We start from the raw sequence: 27,616 nt of genomic DNA, 5'->3' as shown, positions 1-27,616 counted from the left end.
GTTTGACTTTTTGGATCAGGATTTCAATTCAACCAATTGTGGTTGGAATAACACTTCACCGATGACATCATCGTTATCACCCTATATACCCGATGGGGATTAATGACATATGCCAAGTTTCAATTTTTTTTGTTGTTGAGCGGTTTTGGAGAAAATGATGTGCAATTATTTCCATTTAATCCAATATGGCTGCCATACCATGTGACTTATGGCATCAGAGTTATCAATAAAATCATTTCCATGGGGAGTCCGACCTATGTTGAAAGTTTTGCATCAATCGGACAAGCAGTTGCAGAGAAAAAACATTTTTAACATGAAAATATATAGAGCGGATACAGACAGACAGGCACGTGCATTACAATTGTCTCATCTCCTTCAGGGAGAGAAGAAACAAAACATAACAATGATAGTTGGCTCATTTCAATGGGCCTATCAACAATCTAGTTTATTAAAAGTGTTGCTCGTAATAGTAGTGGGGCGGCTTAGCCCAAATATTCAAAATAATTGTGCATTTTGTGATGCAAGCACCAAATTTGGCACAATTGTACATTAATATGTTGCGAACATTTTCAGATATTGGGCCACTTGAAATTCTCTTTATGTCCGCCATATTGGAATTCAAAATGGCCGCCACTTGAAATCTACATTTGCTATTATCTCTGGACGTAATGCAGCTATTGACTTGATTCTGGTATCTAAATGTATATTTTTGAGGGCAAGGAATCCAATGGTACCATTTTCAACTTAATATTATCCATCACAGTCTTATCTGTTATATAATTTTATTTGGAAATTATCGAGGCAAATATTGGATTCAACACAATACTTTGAAAAGAATGTCTTAGTTCTGTAAATATTAATTAAAAAAAAAAAAAAAAACTATACTAAATCACGAGTAACAACTCAGACAAGTTCATATATATATATATATATATATATATATATATATATATATATATATATATATATATATATATATATATATATATATATATATATATATATATATATATATACTGGCAGTCTAAAATATAAATTCATATCCCATTAGGAAACAAAGTGACCCATTCATTTGTGTTTTTCATATGCATATTTTATGTAACATTACATTCATATTGTCAATAAATACCAAACATGCATAATCCCCTTTTCCTAGACCCTTTAAGCCATCTTTTGTGTTTCGAGAGTACAGAAATTTCTTGTATAGGCTTCCATCTGTCTTGTTTCCTTAACAATGCACTGTAGTATGTCTTTAACAATGTTTACAAACATGACTCCAATACATGTCTTTAATCACAGCCCTGACCCAAATAAAAGAGTAGAGAGGCTGCATGTGTGTTGACCCACATCAACTGTGTGTGTGGATCTGGGGATGCACGGTCCAAGACAGTCGCCCCCTTGCCGCACTACTACACTGATGTACCCCCTGTCACTAGCAGCATCAAGAAGTCGCCTGTCCCAGCTGCTAAAGTGGCATCATTGACCAGAGGAGACTTCAAACAGAAGACTGATGAAGAATACCAATGGCTAGGCAATGCAAAGCGAGTCCTGGAAGACAACACTGGTACAGTGGACAATGACAACACATCTTGGGCTGCATTTCATGCCAGCCGACAGCCACCAGATGCTCGAGTCATCTGCCCCACGTCGCTGCTTCCACTCTTCCTGGAGAGTGCCCACACAGTGGGCATGATCCGGCACTCAATGGACGTCGTGAAGAATGCTGTGGAACACCTGAATCCTGGACAGACACCAGTGGTCACCGTTGATCAGCCGCTGTTTGCTTTGGCCAAGCAGATACAGTGGAAGTGGCCAGAGAGCTATGGTGAAGACCAGATAGTGGTGATGTTTGGTGGCCTCCACATAGAGATGGCGGCGCTGAGGACACTGGGGGACTGGCTGAAAGGGAGTGGTTGGGTGCAAGCACTCGTGCAAGCCGAGATTGCGACAGCAGGGACAGCAGACTCATTCCTGCGAGCATCCCATGTCTTGCGCACAAGAAGAGCACATCAAGTGACTGCAGCAGCACTGTACATCCTGCACACACCGTGTCTACAACCACTACTGTCTGGGAGAAACCAGGGATGCAGAGGACCTTCCGGAGTTTGAAGACTGGTGTTGCCAGAGAGGAGAAGACATCCCCCAGTTTCACTACTGGGCAACCGTGCTGGAACTAGAACTGTTGGTTCTAGTGTATGTGCGTTCTCTCAGGCAGGGATCGTTAATGATGTACCTCAATGCTCTGACAGAGCTGGTCCCCTGGTTCCATGCACTGGATCACACCCACTATGCGAGGTGGATACCAGTGCACCTGAAGGACATGGCCGAACTCACTATCAAACACCCAGATTTAGCCAGGAAATTCAGGGAAAGCCACTTCACCGTTCAGAAAACATAGAGGGTGTTCTCTTCAATCCCGATTGACCAGGCACATGAGCAGAATAATGCCTGCATCAAAGGAGACGGTGGAGCAGTTGGGCTCACTGACAACCCCAGTGCCCTACGGCGCTGGATGGTTGCGGGACCAGAAGTTGCCAGGGTGATCGAAGAATTCTAGGATGGGAACCAACACTGGAGACGGCAAACAGCAGACACACGTCATCATGATCAGACACCAAGTGTACAGGCCTCATTTGTGAAAGATGTTCGCTCTGTCGGTGTCATAGAGGAGATGGGCAATCCATTCGAGGAGGAGAGTCAGGAATGTAGTCAAACTGGACACAAAGGAGATCGCAGATCCTGCTGCTGTCGAGACCGTGATGAATGCCAAGAGGATTGGCCAAGAGCAGTTCGAGGCTTTCACCAGAGAGTGTCTGTTGGACAGAACAAAGGCAGTGGATGCACCCATTTCTCTTAACAAGCTGAAGGTGTTCAGCACTTCCACTCCAACAAGCCAGAGCATAGGTCAGCAACAGCTCGCCTCCATCAAGAATGACAGTGAACTCTTCGCACGCCTGCACATTGGCTGCCAGACGAGGGATGGAAACCTTGAGGAGTTCTTTTGTCACGAGAATCAGGCATGTCCTCCTGCATTGTCTGATGGTGGAAGCCTCTGCACTGGTACCAAGAGTGATCTCCTCACATGCTTGGAAGAAGTCTCCGACGAAAAGACAGAGACTCCTGTCACGACCTGTATTGTGCTTGATGGAGCAGCCATCGTCCAGATGCTGAAGCTGGCTGCATCATTGACCTTTGAAGAGTATGCACAACAGATCTTCATCCCATATATGTCCACGAAGCTGCAAACAGTGTCACGCCTGGATCTGGTCTGGGATACTTACCTTGCTGATTCACTGAAAGGTAGTACACATGCAAAGCGGGGACAAGGTGTGCGGAGACGTGTGGTGGCTGCCGCAGCCATACCAGGAAACTGGCAGAACTTCCTACGAGTGGACAGCAACAAGACCGAGCTGTTCAGGTTTCTCTCAGCAGCTCTCATGGAATGGTTTGACCAGGAGGACAAGAAACTCGTCATTACTGATGGAGAGGCAGTGCTCAGCAAGCCAAGACTGCCAGATCTGACCTCACTCGCCCCATGTAACCATTAAGAAGCTGACAGTCGGATGTTGCTGCATGCATCTCACGCAGTCCAGCATGGACACCATGCAATACTCATCCGGACTGTAGACACCGATGTTGTGGTGCTGGCAGTGTCCCTGGCACAGGAGTTGCAACCAGAAGACAAACTGTGGCTGGCATTCGGAACAGGCCAAAGTTTCCGATACCAAGCAGCACACGAAATAGCAGCTGGATTGGGACGAGAGAAGGCTCGTGCACTGCCAATGTTCCATGCTCTAACTGGATGCGACACTGTGTCTAGTTTTCATAGACATGGCAAGAAGACTGCGTGGGCAGTCTGGACGGTACTGCCAGAACTCACTGAGGAGCTGCTGCTGCTGTCCTCTGCACCTCGTGACATACTAGACGATGCAATGCGCATCATCGAGAGGTTCGTGATCCTGTTGTATGTTCGAACCAGCAAATGCACAGACATTGCCAAGGCCAGGAGGAAACTCTTCACAAGGAAGAACAATGTGCAGCTCATCCCTCCAACGAAGGCAGCTCTGGAGGAACATGTCAAGAGGGCAGTGTATCAAGGTGGACATGTGTGGGGTCAGATACTGCTGCCAGCACCAGAGCTCCCTCCACCAACCAACTGGGGTTGGTCAAGGACTGGAGAAGGACAGTACACACCTTACTGGACCAGGCTAACTGAGGCAGCTCACAGCTGCATTGAGCTGGTTTCTTTCAAGTGCAAGAAAGGGTGTGTGAGACGCTGCAAGTGCAAAAAGGCTGCCATTCAGTGCACAGCCCTCTGTGTGTGTGAAGGGGACTGCACATGACGATGAGTCAACAACACACATGTACTTGTGGCAATGCTGAACTTGTTAACATGACACTGTTTATGTACACGTATCTTCAGTACCGGTATATACCTAGCCTCAGATACCAGTACACCTAGCCTCAAATACTAGACCATGTAGCATGTCAGTATTATACCTAAGACATTTACAGAACTAAGACATTCTTTTCAAAGTATTGTGTTGAATCCAATATTTGCCTAGATAATTTCCAAATAAAATTATATAACAGACTGTGATAGATAATATTAAGTTGAAAATGGTACCATTGGATTCCTTGCCCCCAAAAGCATACATTTAGATACCAGAATCAAGTCAATAGCTGCATTACGTCCAGAGATAATAGCAAATGTAGATTTCAAGTGGCGGCCATTTTGAATTCTAATATGGCGGACATAAAGAGAGAATTTCAAGTGGCCCAATATCTGAAAATGTTTGCACATATTAATGTACATTTGTGCCAAATTTGGTGCTTGTATCACAAAATGCACAACAGGTTTGCTATGCTGCTACACTGTAGGTTTTTGTAATGTGGGAGAAAGGCCTGACAAGATGTGTCTGAAAAGGCTGGAAATAACAATTTACTGGTTTGGAAAGTTTTGTTGCTCGTTTGGAATATAAACTTTAGAGGAAATAAAATATAAATGGGCAGTTCAATTCTGACCATATTCAAGTCAGAGCAACGACTCAAAATGGTACGTGCCGCTTCCCTCGCTGGACATTCAGCTTTTTAAAGGATAGAGCACAGACAAACACCTTAAAGTTGGCATCCTTAACTTTCCGATTCAGATTTCTCTCAATGGCACGTCCTCCCTTCTGGACTTATTAATGACGAATTTTCCCATTCATGTCTCCCGTTCCTCTTCTGCTCCAATGGGTTCATCTGGTCATGTGCTTGTGACAGTCAACATCTCTGGCTGTTGTCAAGAGTGCCGTAGTCTGGCAGTTCACACAAGCTGACAGACAGGGACTGTAAGCAGCCATTTCATGTCAAGACTTCTTTCATTTCCACCTCTCCTAATATTAATACTGCTGAGGCCTCGGTCACATTTGCCACGGCGGCCGTGGGGTCTCCAAAATCTACGGCCATAAGCAATTATACGGCGGCCGCAGTATTTCCACGGTCACACAATGTAGCAGTCACATATGTTTTTATTTTTCGGGGAGCTGCACGGCGTATTTATAAATTGTGGAGACCGAAAACGTGGGGTTGCCATACGGTCTTTGATTTAATGTCGCACGGTGACCTTAGGGTGTTCCTGCGGCGGCCATAGAATTTTCAAGGCAGACGCAAGGTGCCCCCAAGGCGACCGCAGGGGGGCCCGAAGGCGAACGTGCGGCCAGATGGACGGTAACGAATGGGTTAAAAAAAAAATTTTAACCTGTTTTTTTTCTTCTTTTTTTCGGCTTGTCGAATTGCTACGGCGAACGTAGAAATGAAAAAAGTTATAAATCCACGTTATAATTCCACGGCAACCTTATGGCCTGTAAAATATTGCCATGCGGCGTAGGGCCACCCTGAGGCCACCTCAGAAACTCAGCGGCCGCCGCACGTTTCTGTCAATTCAGAGGGCGTACGGCCGCCGTATCCTCGCCCTTGAGCAAATGTGACTTCGGCCTGAGGAATCCTTCCATACAAGCTTGCCTTCCCTTATATTATGAACAGATTGGCACTGTGCTGTCAGCAGTTATAATGTTGCGAATTTGGAAGCTTACTGCACACAGCAGCCAGGTCCTATAGATCAGCTATATCGTTAAGCATGTGTTTCTCGTTTGGGTCCCGTCCTATGTTTAATGGGTGATTAATTGTATGTGCGCTGAGTTATTTTGATAGTTAGGATTTAAATTACCAACAACGACACCTGCCCTCACTTCTTTCCACCATAATCCACCGGCACCATTGCGCGCGTGCATGTCAGCACGTATGTGGGCGGAGTCCAGTGTGCTAGGTGGGGCTCTCTGGACGTTGGTGTGCTGGCTTCACTCCAAATATGGGCACAAGCGTTACGCTCTAGCTTCGCCCCAAATATGGGCACAAGCGTTACGCTCAAGCTTCGCCCCAAATATGGGCACAAGCGTTACGCTCTGGCTTCGCCCCAAATATGGGCACAAGCGTTACGCTCTGGCTTCGCCCCAAATATGGGCACAAGCGTTACGCTCTGGCTTCGCCCCAAATATGGGTACAAGCATTTCGCTCTGGCTTCGCCCCAAATATGGGCACAAGCGTTTCGTTCTGGCTTGGCTCCAAATATGGGCATAGAGCGTTCTCTCAGCCCAATGAGGGAGTGCGAGCGTGGGATAAGAGAAACGCGCGCGGGCCAAACGTGAGAGAGTTAAGAGTTGTCTTCTGGTCTTCGGACGTCTGGTGGTCTTCTGAAGCCAGTCGTCGCCTTCCTGGGGTCCCGCCAACAAAGCGTCTTCTCTTGTGGCCTGTGTTCCTGCGAGCCTGTCCCATGAGGAACGCCTGCCTGGGCTTGGAGCGGCATTGTGTGGAGGGTTTGAGTCCTGCCACACCAGATCGTCGAAGACTGCAAGAGGTGGAAAGGTCCAAGAATAGGCTCTGACCTCCAGCTCACCTTTCCTCGAGCTGGAGGCCTCCAATAAAGACCTGATGGGTCTGTTTCTTTTTGGGTGTACGTGTGTGTGTGTTTGTGTTGCCAGTCTATTAAGTAAAACTGCATTAGTGCTTGTACATAAATTGCTATTCCTTTATTATTCGGTTAACACTGCCTTATTGCATGCTCCCCTGCCCCATTATAAATAAATATCCCTTTTCTTAGATGTTCCAACTCGTTTTTGTGTTTCTTTCATTGGCTTAGCACGGTGTGTGTTGAGAAATAGCGAGGCCGTTCAGGCCAGTAAATTGCTCATTTGGTCCGACGGGCCTTGGTAATCTCCGCTCGGGTTACACATGGTTCGAGCTCGGTAACGGCTCGTTCCGCTCGAGGTCCGTTGAGGGTGTGAATTCCCCGGTAGCTTTGTCCGCGTGGGTAATTAGGTATATTGAAGTTTGGCAATTGACCCTACCCCACGCGGTCGAATTATTGGCGATTCATGGTCCAGTAATGGACCCGTGCCTTTCGGACTTATCCAAAAGGCATGACCTCAATTCCGGTGTGTTCGGTGGAGCCGACTCTACTGCTCCCTCTCGCGGTCATGCTCGCCACCGATACCCGGCCCTGCCACAATAATACCGAGCCTCTCGTCCTTGTACACAGGATCCTGTGGTGAGGCAGTTGCCTTCGAACAACTTGCCCTCTCTTCATGGATAGCAAATCTGACTGATGGCAATCTATATATTTATTTATATATTACTAAAACTCTCATCTTGTATGTATGTATGTATGTATGTTCCCAAAATACAGCCAAAACGGTACACGATAGCGCAAAAATTTTAGGGCCACCTTACTCACCACTCGCCTGTGGTGTGCAGTATCAAGTTTCGTTCAAATTGGGCAACGAAAAAATTATTATAAAAATCAATAAAAAAATCAATTCCCGATTCAGTCAAGTACTCTTCAGGAGAATTTGATCAATGCAAACAACCTCAGCGGTATAGTTCGCTGGAGCTGTCTTTTTATGATTTTTTTTTCCATCAACCGCTGTCACAGCGGGAACCCAACGAGTTCACAGATCGTCTGGTCTCCCATAACATTCCACAAACATATGACAAGTGTGTGTCCACGTCCAGGAAAGCCAGAAAACAACATCTGGCCAACCTCGAGGATGAACTCTAAAACCTGTTCCCTTCTTCAAAGACCCAGTGGCACACTGTCAAGTCTGTCTTTGGTGTATGCCCCTGCTCCATCCCTTCCCCCACTTCAAATGGCACCAAAGCCGACTCTGCCTGTGAGAAGGCAGAATGCCTCAATTCTGTGTTTGCTTTGAAACCTTGTCTCCCCAACCCCTACCCTACCCTCTCATACTCAACTGCTCCTGGATACTGTGTCTCTTATTTAAAGGAGGTGGAGTTTTCTGGAAAACTTCACGTCTGATTCTGCGACAGCCCCAAATGACATCAAAGCACTTATAAAAACCTGCCCTGCTGCTCTTGCTCATCCTCTTTCTGATCTGTTCACTCGATCATTCTTTCTGTGTCCGTTTCAGTTTCCCTGTAAACTAGCCAACATCACTGCAATACACAAACATTGTGCAAAAACAGATCCTCTTAACTACATGCCGATTTAAAGCTTGCTCCAATTATAAAGCAGGGTCACATAATCTATCGCTGCAGTTGACATAAAATCCTTCCTTTTTTCCCCAATTCCATGATCTCAGATCATCAGTTCGGTTTCAGACCCAGCCATTATACCCTCAACATGATGATTCTACTCTTCCAACAATGCATGGAAGCCTTCACTGTCAGACATTAGATCAGGGCCGTCTCTCTGGAAATATGTCGAGCATTTGATACAATCTGGTACCCTGCATTGATCTCCAAACTCTGCTTATGGTATCCAAGGCTGCTTCCTCATGGATCACAGACTTCCTCTACTCCTGTAATCAGTGTGTACCTCTTAAAAGGATCCTCTAATTCCCTCTCCATGTCAATGTTTGAGTGCTGCAAGGCAGTGTCTTGGCCCAAGTCTTGTTCCTCAACTTCATCAAAGATATGATTCCCTGGAAAATCCTGCCCATCTCTTTGCTGATGATTCCACCCCCTGTTGCATCATTTATTATCATTAAGATGGACAGGCAGCAGCCTCTTCTCGCTTTGGAGACATTGATTTCATCAGGAGCTGGACAACACTTGGAATACATCTTTCAAACCCGCCAAATCCCACCTCACCTTGTTTCACCGAAAGAACCATCTGGCAAACCCTCTCATTTACTTCCAAAACAAACCAGTTGAAGAGGTTGCCACTCAAACTTTTGGGATTCACAATCAGCCATGATCTTTTTTGGAGAGACCATATTTCCAAGTTATCCTCCAAAAGGAATCCTTGGTTGCACAATGTATTTCTTTGGCCAATCTGAACTTTTGACAACCGACAAGGCCTTCATTTGGAGCATGATGGAGTATTCCATCCATTGGGATATGCAGAGCGTCGGTGCTGCCGAAGCAGTCTCCTTGGCTATTTGGGCACTATCCTGGACAGGGCGCCCCTCCGACACAGGATACCAGCAAGCTGGCACTCATTTTGCCAACCTCAGAAGGATGACAGGCAGTCAACCCCACCTGGTATTAATTGAACAGCCGAGCAGGATTTTAACTCAGGATCCTTGGATCCCAAGCCCACCACGCTAACCATTAAGCCAACACCAGGCATGTGATGGAGTATTGCTCTCCCCTTTGGGTTGGTGCACCTGCCCCACAAATTGCCCTTCTTAATGCCGGGGAAAGCAAGACCCTAAAAATCATTGGGATCTTCCACAACAAAGCTGAGTATCAAGGTAGTGGCAGACAGTTTTGTGGTTCACATCACAGAAAAGTTGCACACACATCACAGACAGGTTGGTGGCCTCTCTGTTCTACCGCCTCCTTTTTGATCTTGCACCCTCTGCCCTCTCTTGGCTCTGTCCCTCCCAGGTTTCTGCATGGTGCACATGTTCTTCCAGTAACCCTATCAAAATCCAGGCTCACTGCTCACCTCCACTGAAATATTCCTCTTTGATCCCACCTGTGGAACCAACTTTGCCAATGATTTTAGTCCCATTCTTCTCTCCAGGAGTTCAACACAGCTGTTAACCACTACCTCAAGTCATCCCACATCCATCCTCGCTATCTCTGCTATCCAAAATGACACCATTGCGAAGAACACACCTTTTCCAGGTTAATGTGATTTTCCCCCCTTTCCCCCCACCTCTTTTCGTTTTAGTTGCCGGTTGATTTGTTCCGTTTCTGTTTATCCCTGCTTCCCCCTTCCTCTTCTTGTAATGTTTCATTCGGTTTGTGTACAGTTCACCCCCATGTGTGCTTCTCCTCCTCCCCTTGATCTCATGTCCTCTGTCTCTGTCTCTGTCAAGCCTCAATCATACAGGAAACAAAAAGAAAAGCCTATTAAGGTGGCAGGAGAGATGAGGAGTATTTTTACTCAATTGCACCAATTATTTTGGAGAGAAAAGCGACGATACAAAGATGGCACAGCCAGTACATAAGCGTGCTCTGTAAAGTTACATCACTTCACCAAAGGTCAACGGTAGTCTTTGTCTGAAATGAAGTTCGGTTTGAGTCTTTGTCTGCACGTATTACAGCTCTTCCACGACCGAGGCGATGTCAAAAGAAAGTAAAAGTAAAACAAATCCAAACACAATCTGACAAAAGGAAAGCATTATTTTCAGTACGAGGCATTTAAATGAGAAGCTTAACAAAGTCATTTGATTGTGAATATAGAGGTGAGAAGACCAAAATGTTTAACCGAGGAAACAAAAGTAGCATGCATTACAGTGACAATCTAATAGAGACAAACTCGAGAAAACAAGGTAAGATGACACCATGCACGTGGTGAATGAAAACTGATCCTTGTAAGGGGGCTCGGCTCAACTACATTTGCAAACTCTCACTGCCGCAACATTTTTGCCGAAAGAACAGCACAGCATCTAAATAAAACAAAGCGTGCGCAAGGAAAAGAGCCACATAACAGAGCATTCAACAAAGTAGAGTCTCACTGGGATGTGTGGATTACATTAGATCAGAGAATTTGAATGATCTACATTAAAACGTACGCACTCCTTCCCTTCCCTTCCCTTCCCTTCCCTTCAATAATGTGCAAGGCCCAAGATAGTTTTTGCCAATTTCATCTTGCACATAACAAAAAGACGAATTGACATCAATATCAATGAGGTTGGAAATTTTATTATAATTTATTCCTCAATTGTTTTAACCAAACCTGTAAAACAGGCGTTCATTCAATCTATCCCAAAAGTGATGGGAGTTGAGTTACACTCACAGAGGAAGAGTTTTCAATCACCCTTTGATCTTAAACTCATGCAGATATTGAAGAGTCTACTGGCTGTATCAACCATGCTTAAAAGGGGAGGGGGGAGGGATGTTGAAAAGTGGTTTTAATAGGTCCAAAAAGCACCTTAAAGAAAAACGAACCAAGTAGGATGCAAATATGGACAGGAAATCCCATTTTTCTCTCCAATGATGAATTCAAAAGGGTTCCGTTTGTGAAATCTTATTGGACCAAAGTGACGTCTCGATTATATGCCATATGTTTCAAACATTCTGGTTGAGATAAACTGAAAATGTGGGGATAATCAAATTCTTCAAATCTCATGTTATCTGGTGGAGAAGTTTTTAAAGGACCAAGGCACACAGAATAGTGTAGCAATGGGGTGGGGGGTAAAAGATAAACAGGAAGACCGGACACTGAAGATGCACCACAGCACGAGGACAGGAGTTGCATACTAAAGGAGTACTTGTCTCATCACGTGAAGTGAAGCTCACATATAAAATGGGGGGAAAGGAGAACAAGTTGAGGGTTGCTCGGAAAAAGTTTGTAACCTGGACGGGCAGGGGTTGCACAGGGAGATAAAGGACTGCAAGGCCACCAACCTAACTGCAGTCACCATGAAGCAGAGCAAAAGACTCAGGCTCCTCCTGCAAGAGGTCAATGACTTGGAAGGCCTGAAATTCCACAGCCTAAAAGGGAGTGGGAAGAGGGGTGTCATGATGGGAAGCAGCAGCAGCAGTAACTTTGACATAAGCTGGGAACACAAAATAAGGACTTGGCCCTGCAGAGAATTTCAAGATCAGTGATTCTTTGGAGATGAACTTGGAGATATGATCTGCCCAAGACTTCTTCGAGCTGGCGGTGAAGTCAAGGGAACGCCAGAGACCGTACCTCTCCAAGAGGATGAACACAAACTAAATTGTGGGATTTACGATTCAGTTCTTGTGGAAGCACAAATGAGAGTGTGTTTTCCCTGTACTGTATAAAAAGACGAGTTTCATTTTTTTCTTGAGATGGACAGAGGTGAGCTGCTGCAGTCTAACTGTGGGAGGGGAGAGGAGCAGTCTTACACAGCTCGAGATCATCGGTAAAGTGACACTGAATTTTTGAGCAACCAGGAGATGTTACTGTAAAACAAGAAAAACATTACCACAGAATGGCATGTTGAGGGACACCAGCCTTAGCAGGTAGACGCTGGCCGATTTCAACATCTATTTCCTTTGTGTAAATGCGTAGCAAAACATAGTCAAAAGATTTTTGTTCTACTCTTAAAAAACTGTCATTCAGTTTTGAAATTCTGAACTGATTTCCTTGCAATAAAAACTAGCATCCGTTGAAGACAAAGTCTTCGATATCCCCCGCCATAGTAAATGAGGACAAGTAGCAAAAGGCACCAGTTCAATTTATTCTTGATGTGTGTACCAAATTTCATAAAGAAATAGTTAATAGTTTTGCAACTATTCTCTGGAAACAAAGGTTAACCTCAATTATTTCTTAATACCCAACTTGTTTCCATGGAAAGTGACAATTTTTGGGGGGGGAATCTCTAAGTATCAAAAGGCACCAGTTCACCACTTGCTTGATATGTGTACAAAATTTCGTAAATATATCTTGAGGGGATTTGTAGTTAAGCTCCGGAAAAGAAATGTGATGGACGGACGTACGGACGGAACCCATTTCTATATCCCCCGCCAACTTCGTTGGTTGGCGGGGGATAAGAAGTAAACTGTAATATTACAAAACAATTATTTCCATCAAGTTGACCTGTTCATTAACCTCCGGCATCGAAGATCGGAGGTTACTGTTTTCACCCCTTTCTGTTTGTTATCTTGCCAAAACGAAGTTTTTGCAAGATATGTTTGTCAGCTTGTATGTTTTTCTTTTTGTTTTTTTTGTTTGTTTGTTTGTCTGTAATCACGTATAAAAAATTCTGCAGAGCACAGTTATCATTGGAAATTTTTGTAACTTCGCATATCAGAGGCCAAAAGAGGTCCCTTTCAGTGCATAAAATTTTGAAGGTCAAGGTCAAAGGTCAAGGTCACTTTGTCGCAAATCAGGGGAGTCAAGGAAACCCTTATTTTTTGAGTAATTTTGATCGGATCGTCTTCAAACTTCATGGGAATATAGTTCATGGTCTGGCACTCAGCTGATTCATTTTTGGTGGCGATTGGCCTTGACCTTCATGGTTAGCGCCGAAGGTCAAACATATTTGACCCCAAGGTCAAATTTTCAAGTTTTAGGAACCATATCGTGTAGTACCTCAAATTGAACACCTCGATGAGTGCTTTCTAGATATGTCAAGCTTGAGACATTATGACGTCATTTGGTGACGTTATGAGGCAAACGCATATTTTTCATGGTTACTCTGTAGAACGATTCTCATCGGAATCTCTCGTAGGCAGATATTCCTCAAGGAGTCGCTCCTGGTGGATAGCAGCTCTGTTCACCTCAGTGTGACCTTAATTTGTTTGTTTGTTTGTGAACAGTATAACGGAAAAACTCCTCGACGGATTTCGACGAAACTTGGTGGGGGGGGGGGGGTTAGGTCTGGTCCAAGGATCATGCCAATAGATTTTGGACTTGGTCCAAAATCCAATATGGCCACTGACAGCCAATTTGTAAAAATATTTGAATTTTTTTTTTTGCATTTTTACATGTTATAAGTGATTTCCAACAAAAAACATGCCAAAATTATAATTGCGGCTGATTTTGGAACTTCAGGTGGATATACCCATGTAAAATCAATTTCTGTCTCAAGGAATCTAGTTATGACGAATGAATTGAGTATGTAAAAGTTAAAAATAAAAGGGAAAGTTGCAAACTATAACTCTGTGAGCACTGTTGACGTCAAATTGAATGAATAGGATATCAGGTTCACTTGAGTGACCGAGCAGTATTGGCGGCGGAGGTTTTGCACTCTACCGAGTGAGTGCTCCCTCTCTAGTTGACCCTGTAATGGTGAACTTGCAGATTTGTACTTTATTCAGAAAATAAATAAATTCTGATGTGGATTGCACGTCGTCCGTGGGGCAGAGCGACGCGGGTCGTACGTCGTCCGTGGGGCAGAGCGACGCGGGTCGTACGTCGTCCGTGGGGCAGAGCGACGCGGGTCGTACGTCGTCCGTGGGGCAGAGCGACGCGGGTCGTACGTCGTCCGTGGGGCAGAGCGACGCGGGTCGCACGTCGTCCGTGGGGCAGAGCGGCGCGGGTCGCACGTCGTCCGTGGGGCAGAGCGGCGCGGGTCGCACGTCGTCCGTGGGGCAGAGCGGCGCGGGTCGCACGTCGTCCGTGGGGCAGAGCGGCGCGGGTCGCACGTCGTCCGTGGGGCAGAGCGGCGCGGGTCGCACGTCGTCCGTGGGGCAGAGCGGCGCGGGTCGCACGTCGTCCGTGGGGCAGAGCGGCGCGGGTCGCACGTCGTCCGTGGGGCAGAGCGGCGCGGGTCGCACGTCGTCCGTGGGGCAGAGCGGCGCGGGTCGCACGTCGTCCGTGGGGCAGAGCGGCGCGGGTCGCACGTCGTCCGTGGGGCAGAGCGGCGCGGGTCGCACGTCGTCCGTGGGGCAGAGCGGCGCGGGTCGCACGTCGTCCGTGGGGCAGAGCGGCGCGGGTCGCACGTCGTCCGTGGGGCAGAGCGGCGCGGGTCGCACGTCGTCCGTGGGGCAGAGCGGCGCGGGTCGCACGTCGTCCGTGGGGCAGAGCGGCGCGGGTCGCACGTCGTCCGTGGGGCAGAGCGGCGCGGGTCGCACGTCGTCCGTGGGGCAGAGCGGCGCGGGTCGCACGTCGTCCGTGGGGCAGAGCGGCGCGGGTCGCACGTCGTCCGTGGGGCAGAGCGGCGCGGGTCGCACGTCGTCCGTGGGGCAGAGCGGCGCGGGTCGCACGTCGTCCGTGGGGCAGAGCGGCGCGGGTCGCACGTCGTCCGTGGGGCAGAGCGGCGCGGGTCGCACGTCGTCCGTGGGGCAGAGCGGCGCGGGTCGCACGTCGTCCGTGGGGCAGAGCGGCGCGGGTCGCACGTCGTCCGTGGGGCAGAGCGGCGCGGGTCGCACGTCGTCCGTGGGGCAGAGCGGCGCGGGTCGCACGTCGTCCGTGGGGCAGAGCGGCGCGGGTCGCACGTCGTCCGTGGGGCAGAGCGGCGCGGGTCGCACGTCGTCCGTGGGGCAGAGCGGCGCGGGTCGCACGTCGTCCGTGGGGCAGAGCGGCGCGGGTCGCACGTCGTCCGTGGGGCAGAGCGGCGCGGGTCGCACGTCGTCCGTGGGGCAGAGCGGCGCGGGTCGCACGTCGTCCGTGGGGCAGAGCGGCGCGGGTCGCACGTCGTCCGTGGGGCAGAGCGGCGCGGGTCGCACGTCGTCCGTGGGGCAGAGCGGCGCGGGTCGCACGTCGTCCGTGGGGCAGAGCGGCGCGGGTCGCACGTCGTCCGTGGGGCAGAGCGGCGCGGGTCGCACGTCGTCCGTGGGGCAGAGCGGCGCGGGTCGCACGTCGTCCGTGGGGCAGAGCGGCGCGGGTCGCACGTCGTCCGTGGGGCAGAGCGGCGCGGGTCGCACGTCGTCCGTGGGGCAGAGCGGCGCGGGTCGCACGTCGTCCGTGGGGCAGAGCGGCGCGGGTCGCACGTCGTCCGTGGGGCAGAGCGGCGCGGGTCGCACGTCGTCCGTGGGGCAGAGCGGCGCGGGTCGCACGTCGTCCGTGGGGCAGAGCGGCGCGGGTCGCACGTCGTCCGTGGGGCAGAGCGGCGCGGGTCGCACGTCGTCCGTGGGGCAGAGCGGCGCGGGTCGCACGTCGTCCGTGGGGCAGAGCGGCGCGGGTCGCACGTCGTCCGTGGGGCAGAGCGGCGCGGGTCGCACGTCGTCCGTGGGGCAGAGCGGCGCGGGTCGCACGTCGTCCGTGGGGCAGAGCGGCGCGGGTCGCACGTCGTCCGTGGGGCAGAGCGGCGCGGGTCGCACGTCGTCCGTGGGGCAGAGCGGCGCGGGTCGCACGTCGTCCGTGGGGCAGAGCGGCGCGGGTCGCACGTCGTCCGTGGGGCAGAGCGGCGCGGGTCGCACGTCGTCCGTGGGGCAGAGCGGCGCGGGTCGCACGTCGTCCGTGGGGCAGAGCGGCGCGGGTCGCACGTCGCCCGTGGGGCAGAGCGGCGCGGGTCGCACGTCGCCCGTGGGGCAGAGCGGCGCGGGTCGCACGTCGCCCGTGGGGCAGAGCGGCGCGGGTCGCACGTCGCCCGTGGGGCAGAGCGGCGCGGGTCGCACGTCGCCCGTGGGGCAGAGCGGCGCGGGTCGCACGTCGCCCGTGGGGCAGAGCGGCGCGGGTCGCACGTCGCCCGTGGGGCAGAGCGGCGCGGGTCGCACGTCGCCCGTGGGGCAGAGCGGCGCGGGTCGCACGTCGCCCGTGGGGCAGAGCGGCGCGGGTCGCACGTCGCCCGTGGGGCAGAGCGGCGCGGGTCGCACGTCGCCCGTGGGGCAGAGCGGCGCGGGTCGCACGTCGCCCGTGGGGCAGAGCGGCGCGGGTCGCACGTCGCCCGTGGGGCAGAGCGGCGCGGGTCGCACGTCGCCCGTGGGGCAGAGCGGCGCGGGTCGCACGTCGCCCGTGGGGCAGAGCGGCGCGGGTCGCACGTCGCCCGTGGGGCAGAGCGGCGCGGGTCGCACGTCGCCCGTGGGGCAGAGCGGCGCGGGTCGCACGTCGCCCGTGGGGCAGAGCGACGCGGGTCGCACGTCGCCCGTGGGGCAGAGCGATGCGGTGACAGGATTTGGGAAATATATTCTTTGCATCTTTTATCATTTCAAGCGGTAATTATTCAGGCCAAAATTGTCGTAATGTCAGGCGAAGTGAATCCAAGACTTGTTTCGTTGTTATCTCAGACAGAAGGCAAAGCAATTGCAGATAAATTTAAAAGGCAATAGAATGGGTGCGGAGACGGCATTTACAAAGTACATTTAAAACGCGCCGTATCCGAACCCCACGATTGCTCCTTTGAATTGTTTATCCGTCGTTTGTGAGTCCGAAAATACCTTTGAAGAGATAATCATACTCATCATCCCTGGCTCCCATCTTGGCCGACATGGAGCGTCAAACACTTCCGGTGAGCACAGCTTCTTCTTCTTCTTCTTCTTCTTCTTCTTCTTCTTCTTATTCTTCTTCTTCTTCTTCTTCCTATTACTTTGTCTTCTTCTTCATATTACTTTGTCTTCTTCTTCTTTTTGAATTTTAATAGGGTTTCAGTGCCTGTAGGCTCTATACACGCCACGCACCTGAACGTGATCGAAATTGTTTCTAAGCCCATCGAGGGTAAAGGAATTTAAATGGATTTCCCACATTCCTTCAGGAATTTTAGTACCAGCTCACAGAATTGAGGGTGATTCTGGATCATCATCCTCAACGCTCCCGGTGGATCCAACACCTTGATCCCCTTTATTCTCCTACATTCTGCACAAGATGCTGCCTGGGCTTTCCCCTTACTCATCCTATGTTCCTATTGAAATGCAATATTTGATTTGTTTTACCCTTTATTATCAAAATTATGATGTGTAATACAACACGGTGAATAAAAATAGAAAAATGTGCATTTTAATTTTATTTCATAGCGTTCTAAAGCTGTTATGAATTCACCGTGATTTAAATATACTGTGTCGGTGTGTTTAACTTACCAATCAAATGGTGTCGTTCCTTCCTCGCGTGAATTCACGCATTAAGGGAGAGTATAAAAACGGGGATGCTATGAACCTCTGTGATGATGAGCTGTTGTGGTTTTTTTTTTCTCTCCAACTAGCAGCGAGTACCCGCCTTACGGGCTGTCTTGTTCCAAAAGCATGTAGCACGTTCTTGTGACGCGTACCTTTATTTCGGCGGTGTATAGGTAACTGATGGCTGCTTCAATCGCTCCCCCCCCAAAAAAAACTCGGGTTTCGTGCACACACAAACACCGGTCCGTAAATTATAATAAGGATTACCGGGGAATTCGAAACCCATGGAGCAAACAGTAAATGTTTTTAACCATAAAAACTCCCTCTCTCTCACGGCAGATGATACCGTGTGCTGAATCTTACTTCGATTCCTTCAGAGAATGAATGACACCGCACAGAATTTTTTTTTTAATATTCAATCCGCGATCAGATTCCTTCCAAATCGTATATGAGAAGTAAATTATCAACTATTCAGTCTATTTCTTGTGCAAAATGTGTTAAAAGTTTGAACAAAGAATGCACGACGCCGGAAAATTATATACGGCAACGTGATTGGCTGTTCTTCATCATGTGCCCCTGGCCTGCGAGAGGCGGGAACGATACGAGTCTTGGCAGCGCTGGGGACGTGAGTACAAAATACAAATGCGAATGATTTGGAAATTTGATTGAAAACAGAGTTAAGAGAAGGATTTGTACTACTCTAGTTATCGTGCACACGTTGTACTTGTTTGTATACAAGGCCTTGAAGCCTTGGATACAAGGTTTGTACACAAGGCCTTGGAATATTAAGCCAGCTTTGCGCCTCACTTAACGGTGTTCATGTTGATGTTCTGAAAAGTGAAAGTGCTTTCACTCTGTGCTTGTATTCGTGACCACAAATCTAAATTTGATGAGGTAACTCATGAATGAAAAATAAAAAAATTGCTGAGGTAACTGAGGAATGAATTTTTTTTGGTGAGGTAACTCATGAATGAATTTTTTTTTGCTGAGGTAACTCTTGAATTATTTTTTGCTGAGATAACTTGAAATTTTTTTTACTGAGGTAACTCTAAAAAATTTTTTTGCTGAGATAACTCATGAATGAATTTTTTTTTGCTGATGTAACTTGAATTTTTTTTTGCTGAGGTAACTCGTGAATGAATTTTTTTGCTGAGGTAACTCATGAGTGAAAAAAAAAATTGAGGTAACTCATTTTTTTTTTTGCTGAGGTAACTCATGAATGAATATTTGTTTTGCTGAGGTAACTCATGAATGAATTTTTTTTTGTTGAGGTAACTCGTGAATGAAAAAAAAAATTGCTGAGGTAACTCGTGATTTTTTTTTTTTTTTTTTTTTTTTTGCTGAGGGAACTCATGAATGATGTTTTTTTTGCTGAGGTAACTTGAATGAATTTTTTTAAATGAATATTTCAGGAGCTGGACAACACTTGGAATACATCTTTCAAATCCTATTTGAATACATCAATTTCGATGAACACTCATGAATGAAAAATAAAAAAAAATTGCTGAGAACTCGTGAATGAATTTTTTTTGCTGAGGTAACTCATGAATGAATATTTTTTTTGATGAGGTAACTCATGAATGAAATATAAAAAAAATTGCTGAGGTAACTCATGAATGAATTTTTTTGCTGAGGTAACTCATGAATGAATAATAAAAAAATTGCTGAGGTAACTCATGAATGAATTTTTTTGATGAGGTAACTCATGAATGAAATATAAAAAAATTGCTGAGGTAACTCATGAATGAAATATAAAAAAATTGCTGAGGTAACTCATGAATGAAATATAAAAAAATTGCTGAGGTAACTCGTGAATGAATTTTTTTTTGCTGAGGTAACTCGTGAATGAATTTTTTTTTGCTGAGGTAACTCGTGAATGAATTTTTTTTTGCTGAGGTAACTCATGAATGAAATTTTTTTTTGCTGAGGTAACTCATGAATGAATTTTTTTTTTTTGCTGAGGTAACTCATGCAGTGTATGTCACCCCGGGATGGACGCACCGTGGAGCATGCCATTCAGCAACAGGGACAAAGTCCTCTCTGTTGAGTATATTATATAAGATTAGGTTTGGGGAGCGGCTCGAGGGATGAATCGTTCCAATTTCCTTATCAGGCATAGCAGCTGTCTTTCAGTGCTGTCGGTTGACCTTCTTGAGTTTAGTCTTCAATAAATAACGTGCTCGTATGCAAATTTTCATACGTGGCCAACACAAGACGTTAAAGCCAACCCACATTATTTTATTTGGCAGTGTCAACAACCTTGTCTGGAATGGTACACCTTTAGTGAAAGATGCAAAACGCATCGGAAAATCCTTTTTACAACTCCCCCCCCCCCCAAAGATGGTTAAATGAGAGCAATATGCCTCCAGTTTTTGTAACTGGAATGTAGAATGTTCATACGACCTGTTTTTATTTTAAATTTATTTGGGGGTCTGCAGGCTATTTATTTGCTACGGCTCGACAACCCCCAGAATGGGGTTGATGGTGGGCTGCGTGTACCCTGCAGAAACCTGGGTGGGAGGAAACGAAGCACAGAAAGGGCAGGATAATACAGGCCTAGAAAGGAGACTGTGGAAGACAGATAGACGACCGATCTGTCCACGATGGCAAAGTGATGGGCCCATAGACTCTGCTTCATCGTCAGAGATTCCATGAGAAATAACAAGGAGGTGATTACTCTCGGTCCCCCACCTTTTGGGTGATATGGGGAATAGATCCGTGTAATGAGAAACCAAAATATTGCGTACACGACCCGAGTTATCGAGATGGTTTCCATGGCAACAAAATTCAGCCAATCACAGCCGTGATGCAATCAGGTTGAGATAATGTCAGGAATAGATATCTGCAACATGAAAGATAAATGTTCAACAGTTTTATTTTGCATACACAAAGGTGTATGGACAGTTAATCGGTCAGACGGAGCTCATTTTAATGTCCCCCATCTTGTCGTAGGGGCGGGGTACAAAAATATAATTTCTCCAGTACATTGCATACATGACTCATCCATGTATAGATGTTGTACGTAAAGTAAGTAGTGAATCTAACATGACGAGGGTCTGTGGCATTCAAAAGAAGAAATCTTCATCCTTGCTGACATGTCTTTCTCCGATTAAAGATGTACATGCAAAACACTTTGTAATGCAACCAGCCACCTGGCTTAAAATTATTGTTCTCATGAGTATGGATCTGTGTTGTTCTGCAGGCTCATGCAATGGCACAGAAACTTTTGAAGCTGGCAGAGACGGGAGAGCTTTCAAAACTGCAGGAATCTTTGCGGATGCTTGCCGAAGGGGAGGTGAGCAATGTTGGATGGAGAAAACACGATGCATTTAAACTTTCACTTCTTGAAAAAAAAAAAAAAACTACATTGTTGACAGCTAATACCGGCGTATATATTTATTTCGATATTTTTGAATTTCAGCAACACGATTAAGGTCTGAGTATTGCTGAATGCTGCCCAGGCAAAAATGCTACGGTTAGAATTGTAATATATGAGTGTCATACTCTCATATGCTATAGTTGGTAACAGGTCTTGCTACAGTAGTCTGCAGAGAATTACAACAGGAAAGGAATGCTATTTTTGCCTTGGGAGTTTAACCGAATAATGCTGAATACCAAACCTGCTTTAAGAGTGAATTTTTATAAGATAGGCCCACCCATGAACATTGATGTCTTCAGATATTTCTCAAATTTTTATCGTAGGTTGTGTATGGTCTAAAACTCCGAAAGCCAAATTTTTGATGCGATTGGCCATTTCCCCACCGTTTGGGCCACACCTAAATTTTGGAGATTTTGACACCCTTGAAATTTTTTTCCATTTTCAAAGTGAATTATTTAGAATAACCATCAGTTGCCCAAGGAAATTCCTTTACAAACTTATTTTATGGTTTGGGTACTAAAATATTTTGTACAAAAATCTATGGGATCTGGATGGTTATGGAGAGTGGCACCCCCTATAATCCCTTTCGGCAAACATTCATTTCAGACTTTCTCTGGCCATATTTTTAATAACCATCAAGATCCCATGGATTTTATTAGTGCATAAGATGGTACAAGTACTGTACTATCCTCTGAAAGTAAAACATTCATGGGACCTTTGTGGTTATGGCAGTACAGGTGGTCTCAAGACCACTTCGAGCTATACGAAGCCCTTTTTTGAGCCACACCCACTCCCATAACCATCCTAATATTTTGAAACTAATATTATCAAATGAAAGTTCCATATCTACACTAACAAAACCAAGAGTAAAATTCCTGGGACCTTTAAAAACAACGAATAAAACAGGTCCAAAGTTGCCTTGTTTGACAGATAATGTACATAGCGATGTACATATAATGTACAGGTATATGTACACGACATGTACATGGTCTGTCTGCCAATTTCCATCACTTGCTACAGAAGTCCACTATATTCCATTGCTGATTCTATTTGAAACTGTAAAATATGTATGTATTATGAAATAAATGCTGTTTTGAGCAAATTTTGTCTCTTGTATACATTCTCTATCTTGAAACCACATAATTATGAGATGCAAGTTGATTTCTTTCATTTCTATTTGCCGCCTTACATGACTTTTTTCCCCATCATGCCATTTGTAATATCCTTTTTTTTTTCTTTTTCTTCTATATAATTCTTTGTCTTGGCAAGATGAAAGAACATGTAAAAAAAGAAAGCTGAATTTATATCCCCCCAATCCTTATATATCATACCTGGTAAGTTACAATTTCCCACATTTGTCTGCTTATGAATAGGTCAAAGGTTATCTGGGATTAGCAGTTTTGAAATCCAGCATCAATTCAATCCAAGATACCATCTGTTTACTGTCTGTTCCTATGTGAAATCAGCATAGTTCTATCATTAGGCATTATGAATGTAGCTCGTACTAATCCCATTGTGTCAGGGATAGCATGGCTGAGTCTCGTTCATGTTTGCTTGATTTATTTATATTTGGGTTTGTTGAATGAAAGCCAATAGAAAATGGGGTGATTTCAACATTGCTTCCTGCTGTTCATGTTCAGTCCATTCTGAAAAAGACATAGGCTAAATAAAATCTTATGGAAAAAAAATCCTTTTATTCATGCACCAATAAAAGTTGAGGCCGACTTCTCCAAACACATACTTTTGCTTGACAATAAATGCATCTTTTTGTTTCAGGGGACATTACTCAGCCATGGCATATAGATCGTGCATTTTCCACAACGAAAATCATGGTATTTGCGGCCCATTTCTGCCCCGAAGAGCTCACTCGCTGACCAGTATGGCATCACTGAATTCTGGAGAATGGAGAGACTGTCAAGGTTTCATTACTTCATTTGTGTGGAAAGGAATTATTCATTTGGCCCAGTACACCAGAGATCGAAGAACACCCAATTTCAACAGTTCTGTGCAAGATGCATCCGCCAACGGTTATCAACAATCGATGCCAGCTGCTCTTCCAAAAGAAAGATTATGAAGATGCCAAGGCATACATCAAACGTTTAGCATAGAAAAAATGTGGACAGATTCCCATGGACCATCCTAAAAATACTGTCTGTTTCTTATAAACCATCCTACCCAAGAGTTACATAAATTGTATCTAAATATTTAATGGATTTTCTTCAAACTTTTCAGGAAAATAAATGATTCACATCGAGAAAACATTTTTCTACCTATCTCGGCCACATTCAAAACAGCATGGGGTTAAAGGAAACAAACAGATGTTTAGGATGGATGGCCCAAAAACAGATGACATTTAGTGAAAGTACTTTACTCTTGAATCAGCAATGGAGAATATAGTGGACTTCTGCAGCAAGTGATGGAAATTGGTGACAGAGGCGGACCATGTACATGTCGTGTACATTATATGGACATTGATATGCACATTATCTGTCAAACAAGGCAACTTTGGACCTGTTTTATTCTTTGTTTTTAAAAGGTCCCATGGATTTTACAATTGGTTTTGTTAGTATAGATATGGAACTTTCATTTGATAATATTAGTTTCAAAATATCAGGATGGTTATGAGAGTGGGCGTGGCTCGAAAAAGGGCTTCGTATAGCTCGAAGTGGTCTTGAGACCCCTTGTACTGCCATAACCACCAAGGTCCCATGAATGTTTTACTTTCCTAGGATAGTACAGTACTTGTACTATCTTATGCACTAATAAAATCCATGGGACCTTGATGGTTATTAAAAATATGGCCTGAGAAAGTCTGAAGTGAATGTTTGCCGAAAGAGATTACAAGTGGCACCACTATCCATAACCATCCAGATCCCAAAGATTTTTGTTCAAAATATTTTAGTACCCAAACCATAAAATAAGTTTGTAAAGGAATTTCCTTGGGCAACTGATGGTTATTCTAAATAATTCACTTTGAAAATGGAAAAATATTTCAAGGGTGTCAAAATCTCCAAACTTTGGGTGTGGCCCAAAGGGTGGGGAAATGTTCAATCGCATTAAAAATTTGGCTTTCTGAGGTTGAGACCACACACAACTGAGGATAAAAATTTGAAAAATATCTGAAGACATCAATGTTCAAACGTTACCATTTTGGGCCTATCTTATAAAAATTCACTCAAACTTGCTGGTTAGCATTTCCTCCCCTCCTCCAATCTTTCATGCTTTCCTGTTTGTTCATTCCCTTGCTTATTGCGTCCAACTGTGCCCTCACTGTCCCATTGTCACTCCATTGCCTTTTTGTTCTCCACCACATCTTTCTTCCATAAGCCCCAATCTTGTTTAAAAAGAAAAAGCACAAAATCAATAATCTTTACCAAATTTTTAATTTATATTGTGCTGGTACTCTGCCAAGTTCTTATCTGCTGAATACTGAAATGCCCATGGGAAGGAGTGGTAACGTGTCACTGTATTTGTCTTGATGGCAATACTTCATGCCTAGTGTTGGCTTAATGGTTAGGGTGGTGGGATTGGGATCCTAGGGTCCTGAGTTCAAATCCTGCTGGGCTGTTGAATTAATACCAGGTGGGGTTGACTCGGCCTGTCATCTTTCTGAGGTGGGCAAAATGAGTACCAGCTTGCTGGTATCCTGTGTCGGAGTAGCGACCTGTCCAGGATTGTGCCCAAATAGCCCAGGAGACTGCTTTGGCAGCACCAACGGTCTGCACAGAGGATGGTCCCAATCGATTGATGGATGGCAATGCTTCCACGTCTGCAAACGTACTTCATGAATGTGCATGTGTTGATCAATTCTAATGAGTATACAATAGGATGCAATGCGTCCATGGATCCAGTTTCCCCTTTTTCCCAATTTCCACTAATAATCCTCCTGTTTATTAAAAAACAAAAAAAATCTCCTTACAGGGGTGATTCCAAATTGCCCCAAGGGCAAACTCACTGTCCCAAGGAACGGAGAGGAGTGCAACGTCATGGAAGGACGTTCTGCCAGTAGAGCTGTGCTTTGAGACACCCCCTGAAATGCCAAAGTTGAGGGGTGCAGTGAACAGTTAAAGTAGCTCGCCAGTCTCATTTGGGTGTGTGTTACAGTGGCAGAGAGCCCATCCGCATCAGTTGGAATGTTGGTGTGACCAACACGACTGTTCCTGTGGAGAGATGTTTTTGGAGAGTTGGTATCGGGGTTTTTTTGTTTCTTTTTTCTTTCCCCCCCAATTATTGATATATCAGTGGGTTCATGCAGGTATATACCGGTATATCAATATCATCAGTCTTTTTATGGGTGAGATGAAGGATACAGCTGGTAAGGCTGCCAAGCATTTTACATTGGCACACTTTGTGTGTAAAATACAAACACAGTGTGCACCTGCTTCTCACTGAATATAATGCATGTTCTTACTGACCGAGTGTGTGCTGCTCACCAAGAAATAGCACATGCAATGACAACATATTATATACGCACAGATGTTGGCACACGCGATGACGACATGTGCAGTATTGATATCGGTAATTGGCACTGGCCAATATCGAAATTGGTAATTGGCACAGGCTTATATCGGTATTGTGTCGGTCATCGACTCAGGCTTTCGATAGCACATCCAATTTAACATGAATTATTTTCAATTGCTTTCGAAACAACCACAAGGACAAAGGAAAACTCGATTGCTCGTACACTGATGAGGTTAAAAGTTCAAACCTACTGTACCTACAGTACTTCCTGGCCAAGTACATCCAGGCGTACCAGAGTGCATCAAAGCATTGGTTAAATTTGTATTGTGGGCTCCCGAGCAAAAGGGGCACATTTTACATGCAGTCTTTAACAGCCCCATCAGAGAGTGTACCAGCTGAAAAAAATTCCTGTCCCACCTGCTGCAGACAAAACTAAAGGTGGAGTATCTTCTCTTAAAAAAAGTTGCTTTGGCTACATATGAGTCTTCCCGGTCTGTTAAGCTGATTATGTAGGCAGGGATCACTTTTCATGACTCCAGGCCATGGCAAAAGATAACAAATTAAAAAAGCAAAAAACAGAGATCGGTCAAAACTGGCAAATCTTCTCCTTCATCAACTTGTTAATAATAACAAGTGCGTGGCCGTACGTGCAAAGAAAAAAGAAGAAGAATTGTGACATAGCACCGTGTCCTGCTTGGTTTGGTAAATAGCTTGGTTTGGTAACTAAATGGCCATAACTTGGGAAACACTTGGGATACAGCCGAAATGGATGAAGAACGATATCAAACCTTGAAAAGGCACATACTCAGGTCCCCAGCATCAATTGTGATGCCCTATCAAACGAAGAAGAAGAATTGTGACAATTGTGATGTCATAGCACCGTGTCCTGTCATTGGTTTGGTAAATAAATGGCCATAGCTTGGGAACCACTTGTCTGATTAATATCAAACCTTGAAATGGCACATACTCAGGTCCCCAGCAATATACCTGGCAAGTTTCAATTAGATCGGACCGGTGGTTGTCGAGAAACGGCGGTAACAGACAGACAGACAGACACAGAGATTGCTGGAATTGTAGATAGATAATCATCATCATCCTTATCATTGTCGTCGTCAGCAGCTTCAGACGACGTGTTTCCGAGCTTTCCGAGCTCCGAGCTGATTGACTACAACTGCCAATCAGCCTGATGGGGATGGGGCCTCAAGACACAATTGCCGGAAGGCCAATCAGACCTATATGGGTGTGGTTAATGGTGGAATATTATCAGGAAGTTGGTGACGGCAACAACCCACACATTATTTATATAAAGTACTTACTATTTCGAATGCAAGATTGTCAGTAAAGTATGTATTGGACTATTACAATGCGAGGCCGTATATAAAGTTTGTATTGTAACATTTTCAAATCAGTCGAACATCTATATGCATTTCCAAAAAAATGTAAAGAAACAAGTAATAATAATATAAACATTTTTTAAATGTAAAACGCATACACACATACACACACAGTCTTTTTTTGTTACAACCAAAATAAAGATGGAGGGATGGTTTCACACGATGATTTCTTGTGACCATGCCATCCTTGTTTACATACATTTGGAGTAACATCCCTACATCCTTTTGTACTTTTGCCTACACCACCGAAGGTGAAGGAGGTTATGTTTTCAGCCTTGTCTGTATTGTTACTTACGAAATCTTTAGATTTCGTAAGTATATTGATGACTTCCATCATCTGCTTGTGTGTTTGTTTGTTTGTGTGTGTTTGTTTGTTTGTTTGTTGGCACGATAACTCGAACGGAAGAAGCTACCAATGTCAAATTACACCACGTGATTCAGGAGGGTGATGGCTAGTGCTGAT

General features: G+C 45.8%; 2 protein-coding genes across 9 annotated transcripts in view; one reads left to right on the top strand and one right to left on the bottom strand.

Moving 5' to 3' along the window:
• The window catches only part of LOC147015249 (ras-related protein Rab-11B), a 31,878-nt gene extending 14,481 nt beyond the window's left edge, over nucleotides 1–17,397 (bottom strand). The window contains exon 1 of the mRNA XM_085849824.1: nucleotides 17,248–17,397. Coding sequence (XP_085705950.1) covers nucleotides 17,248–17,299 — 52 coding nt within the window. The 5' untranslated portion in view covers nucleotides 17,300–17,397. The remainder of the gene's footprint in view (nucleotides 1–17,247) is intronic.
• Nucleotides 17,398–18,428: 1,031 nt separating this feature from the next.
• FANCI (FA complementation group I) overlaps nucleotides 18,429–27,616 on the top strand; it is a 202,576-nt gene continuing 193,388 nt past the window's right edge. For 4 of the 8 annotated variants that reach the window (XM_085849819.1, XM_085849817.1, XM_085849818.1 and 1 more), the window contains exons 1-2: nucleotides 18,430–18,544; nucleotides 21,122–21,214. In XM_085849819.1, the coding sequence (XP_085705945.1) occupies nucleotides 18,488–18,544; nucleotides 21,122–21,214 (150 nt within the window). In that variant the 5' untranslated portion in view covers nucleotides 18,430–18,487. Of the gene's footprint in view, nucleotides 18,545–19,912; nucleotides 19,962–20,425; nucleotides 20,589–21,121; nucleotides 21,215–27,616 lie in introns of those variants that run through there. The other 4 variants (XM_085849821.1, XM_085849823.1, XM_085849816.1 and 1 more) reach the window with 4 other exon arrangements.

Source organism: Eptatretus burgeri, chromosome 12 (genome assembly GCF_056783735.1).
Source record: "Eptatretus burgeri isolate ZD-2024b chromosome 12, Ebu_testis_v1, whole genome shotgun sequence".
Lineage (NCBI taxonomy): Eukaryota > Metazoa > Chordata > Myxini > Myxiniformes > Myxinidae > Eptatretus > Eptatretus burgeri.
Note: the sequence above shows the minus strand (reverse complement) of the source record. Positions and strands in the feature narration are given on the sequence as shown.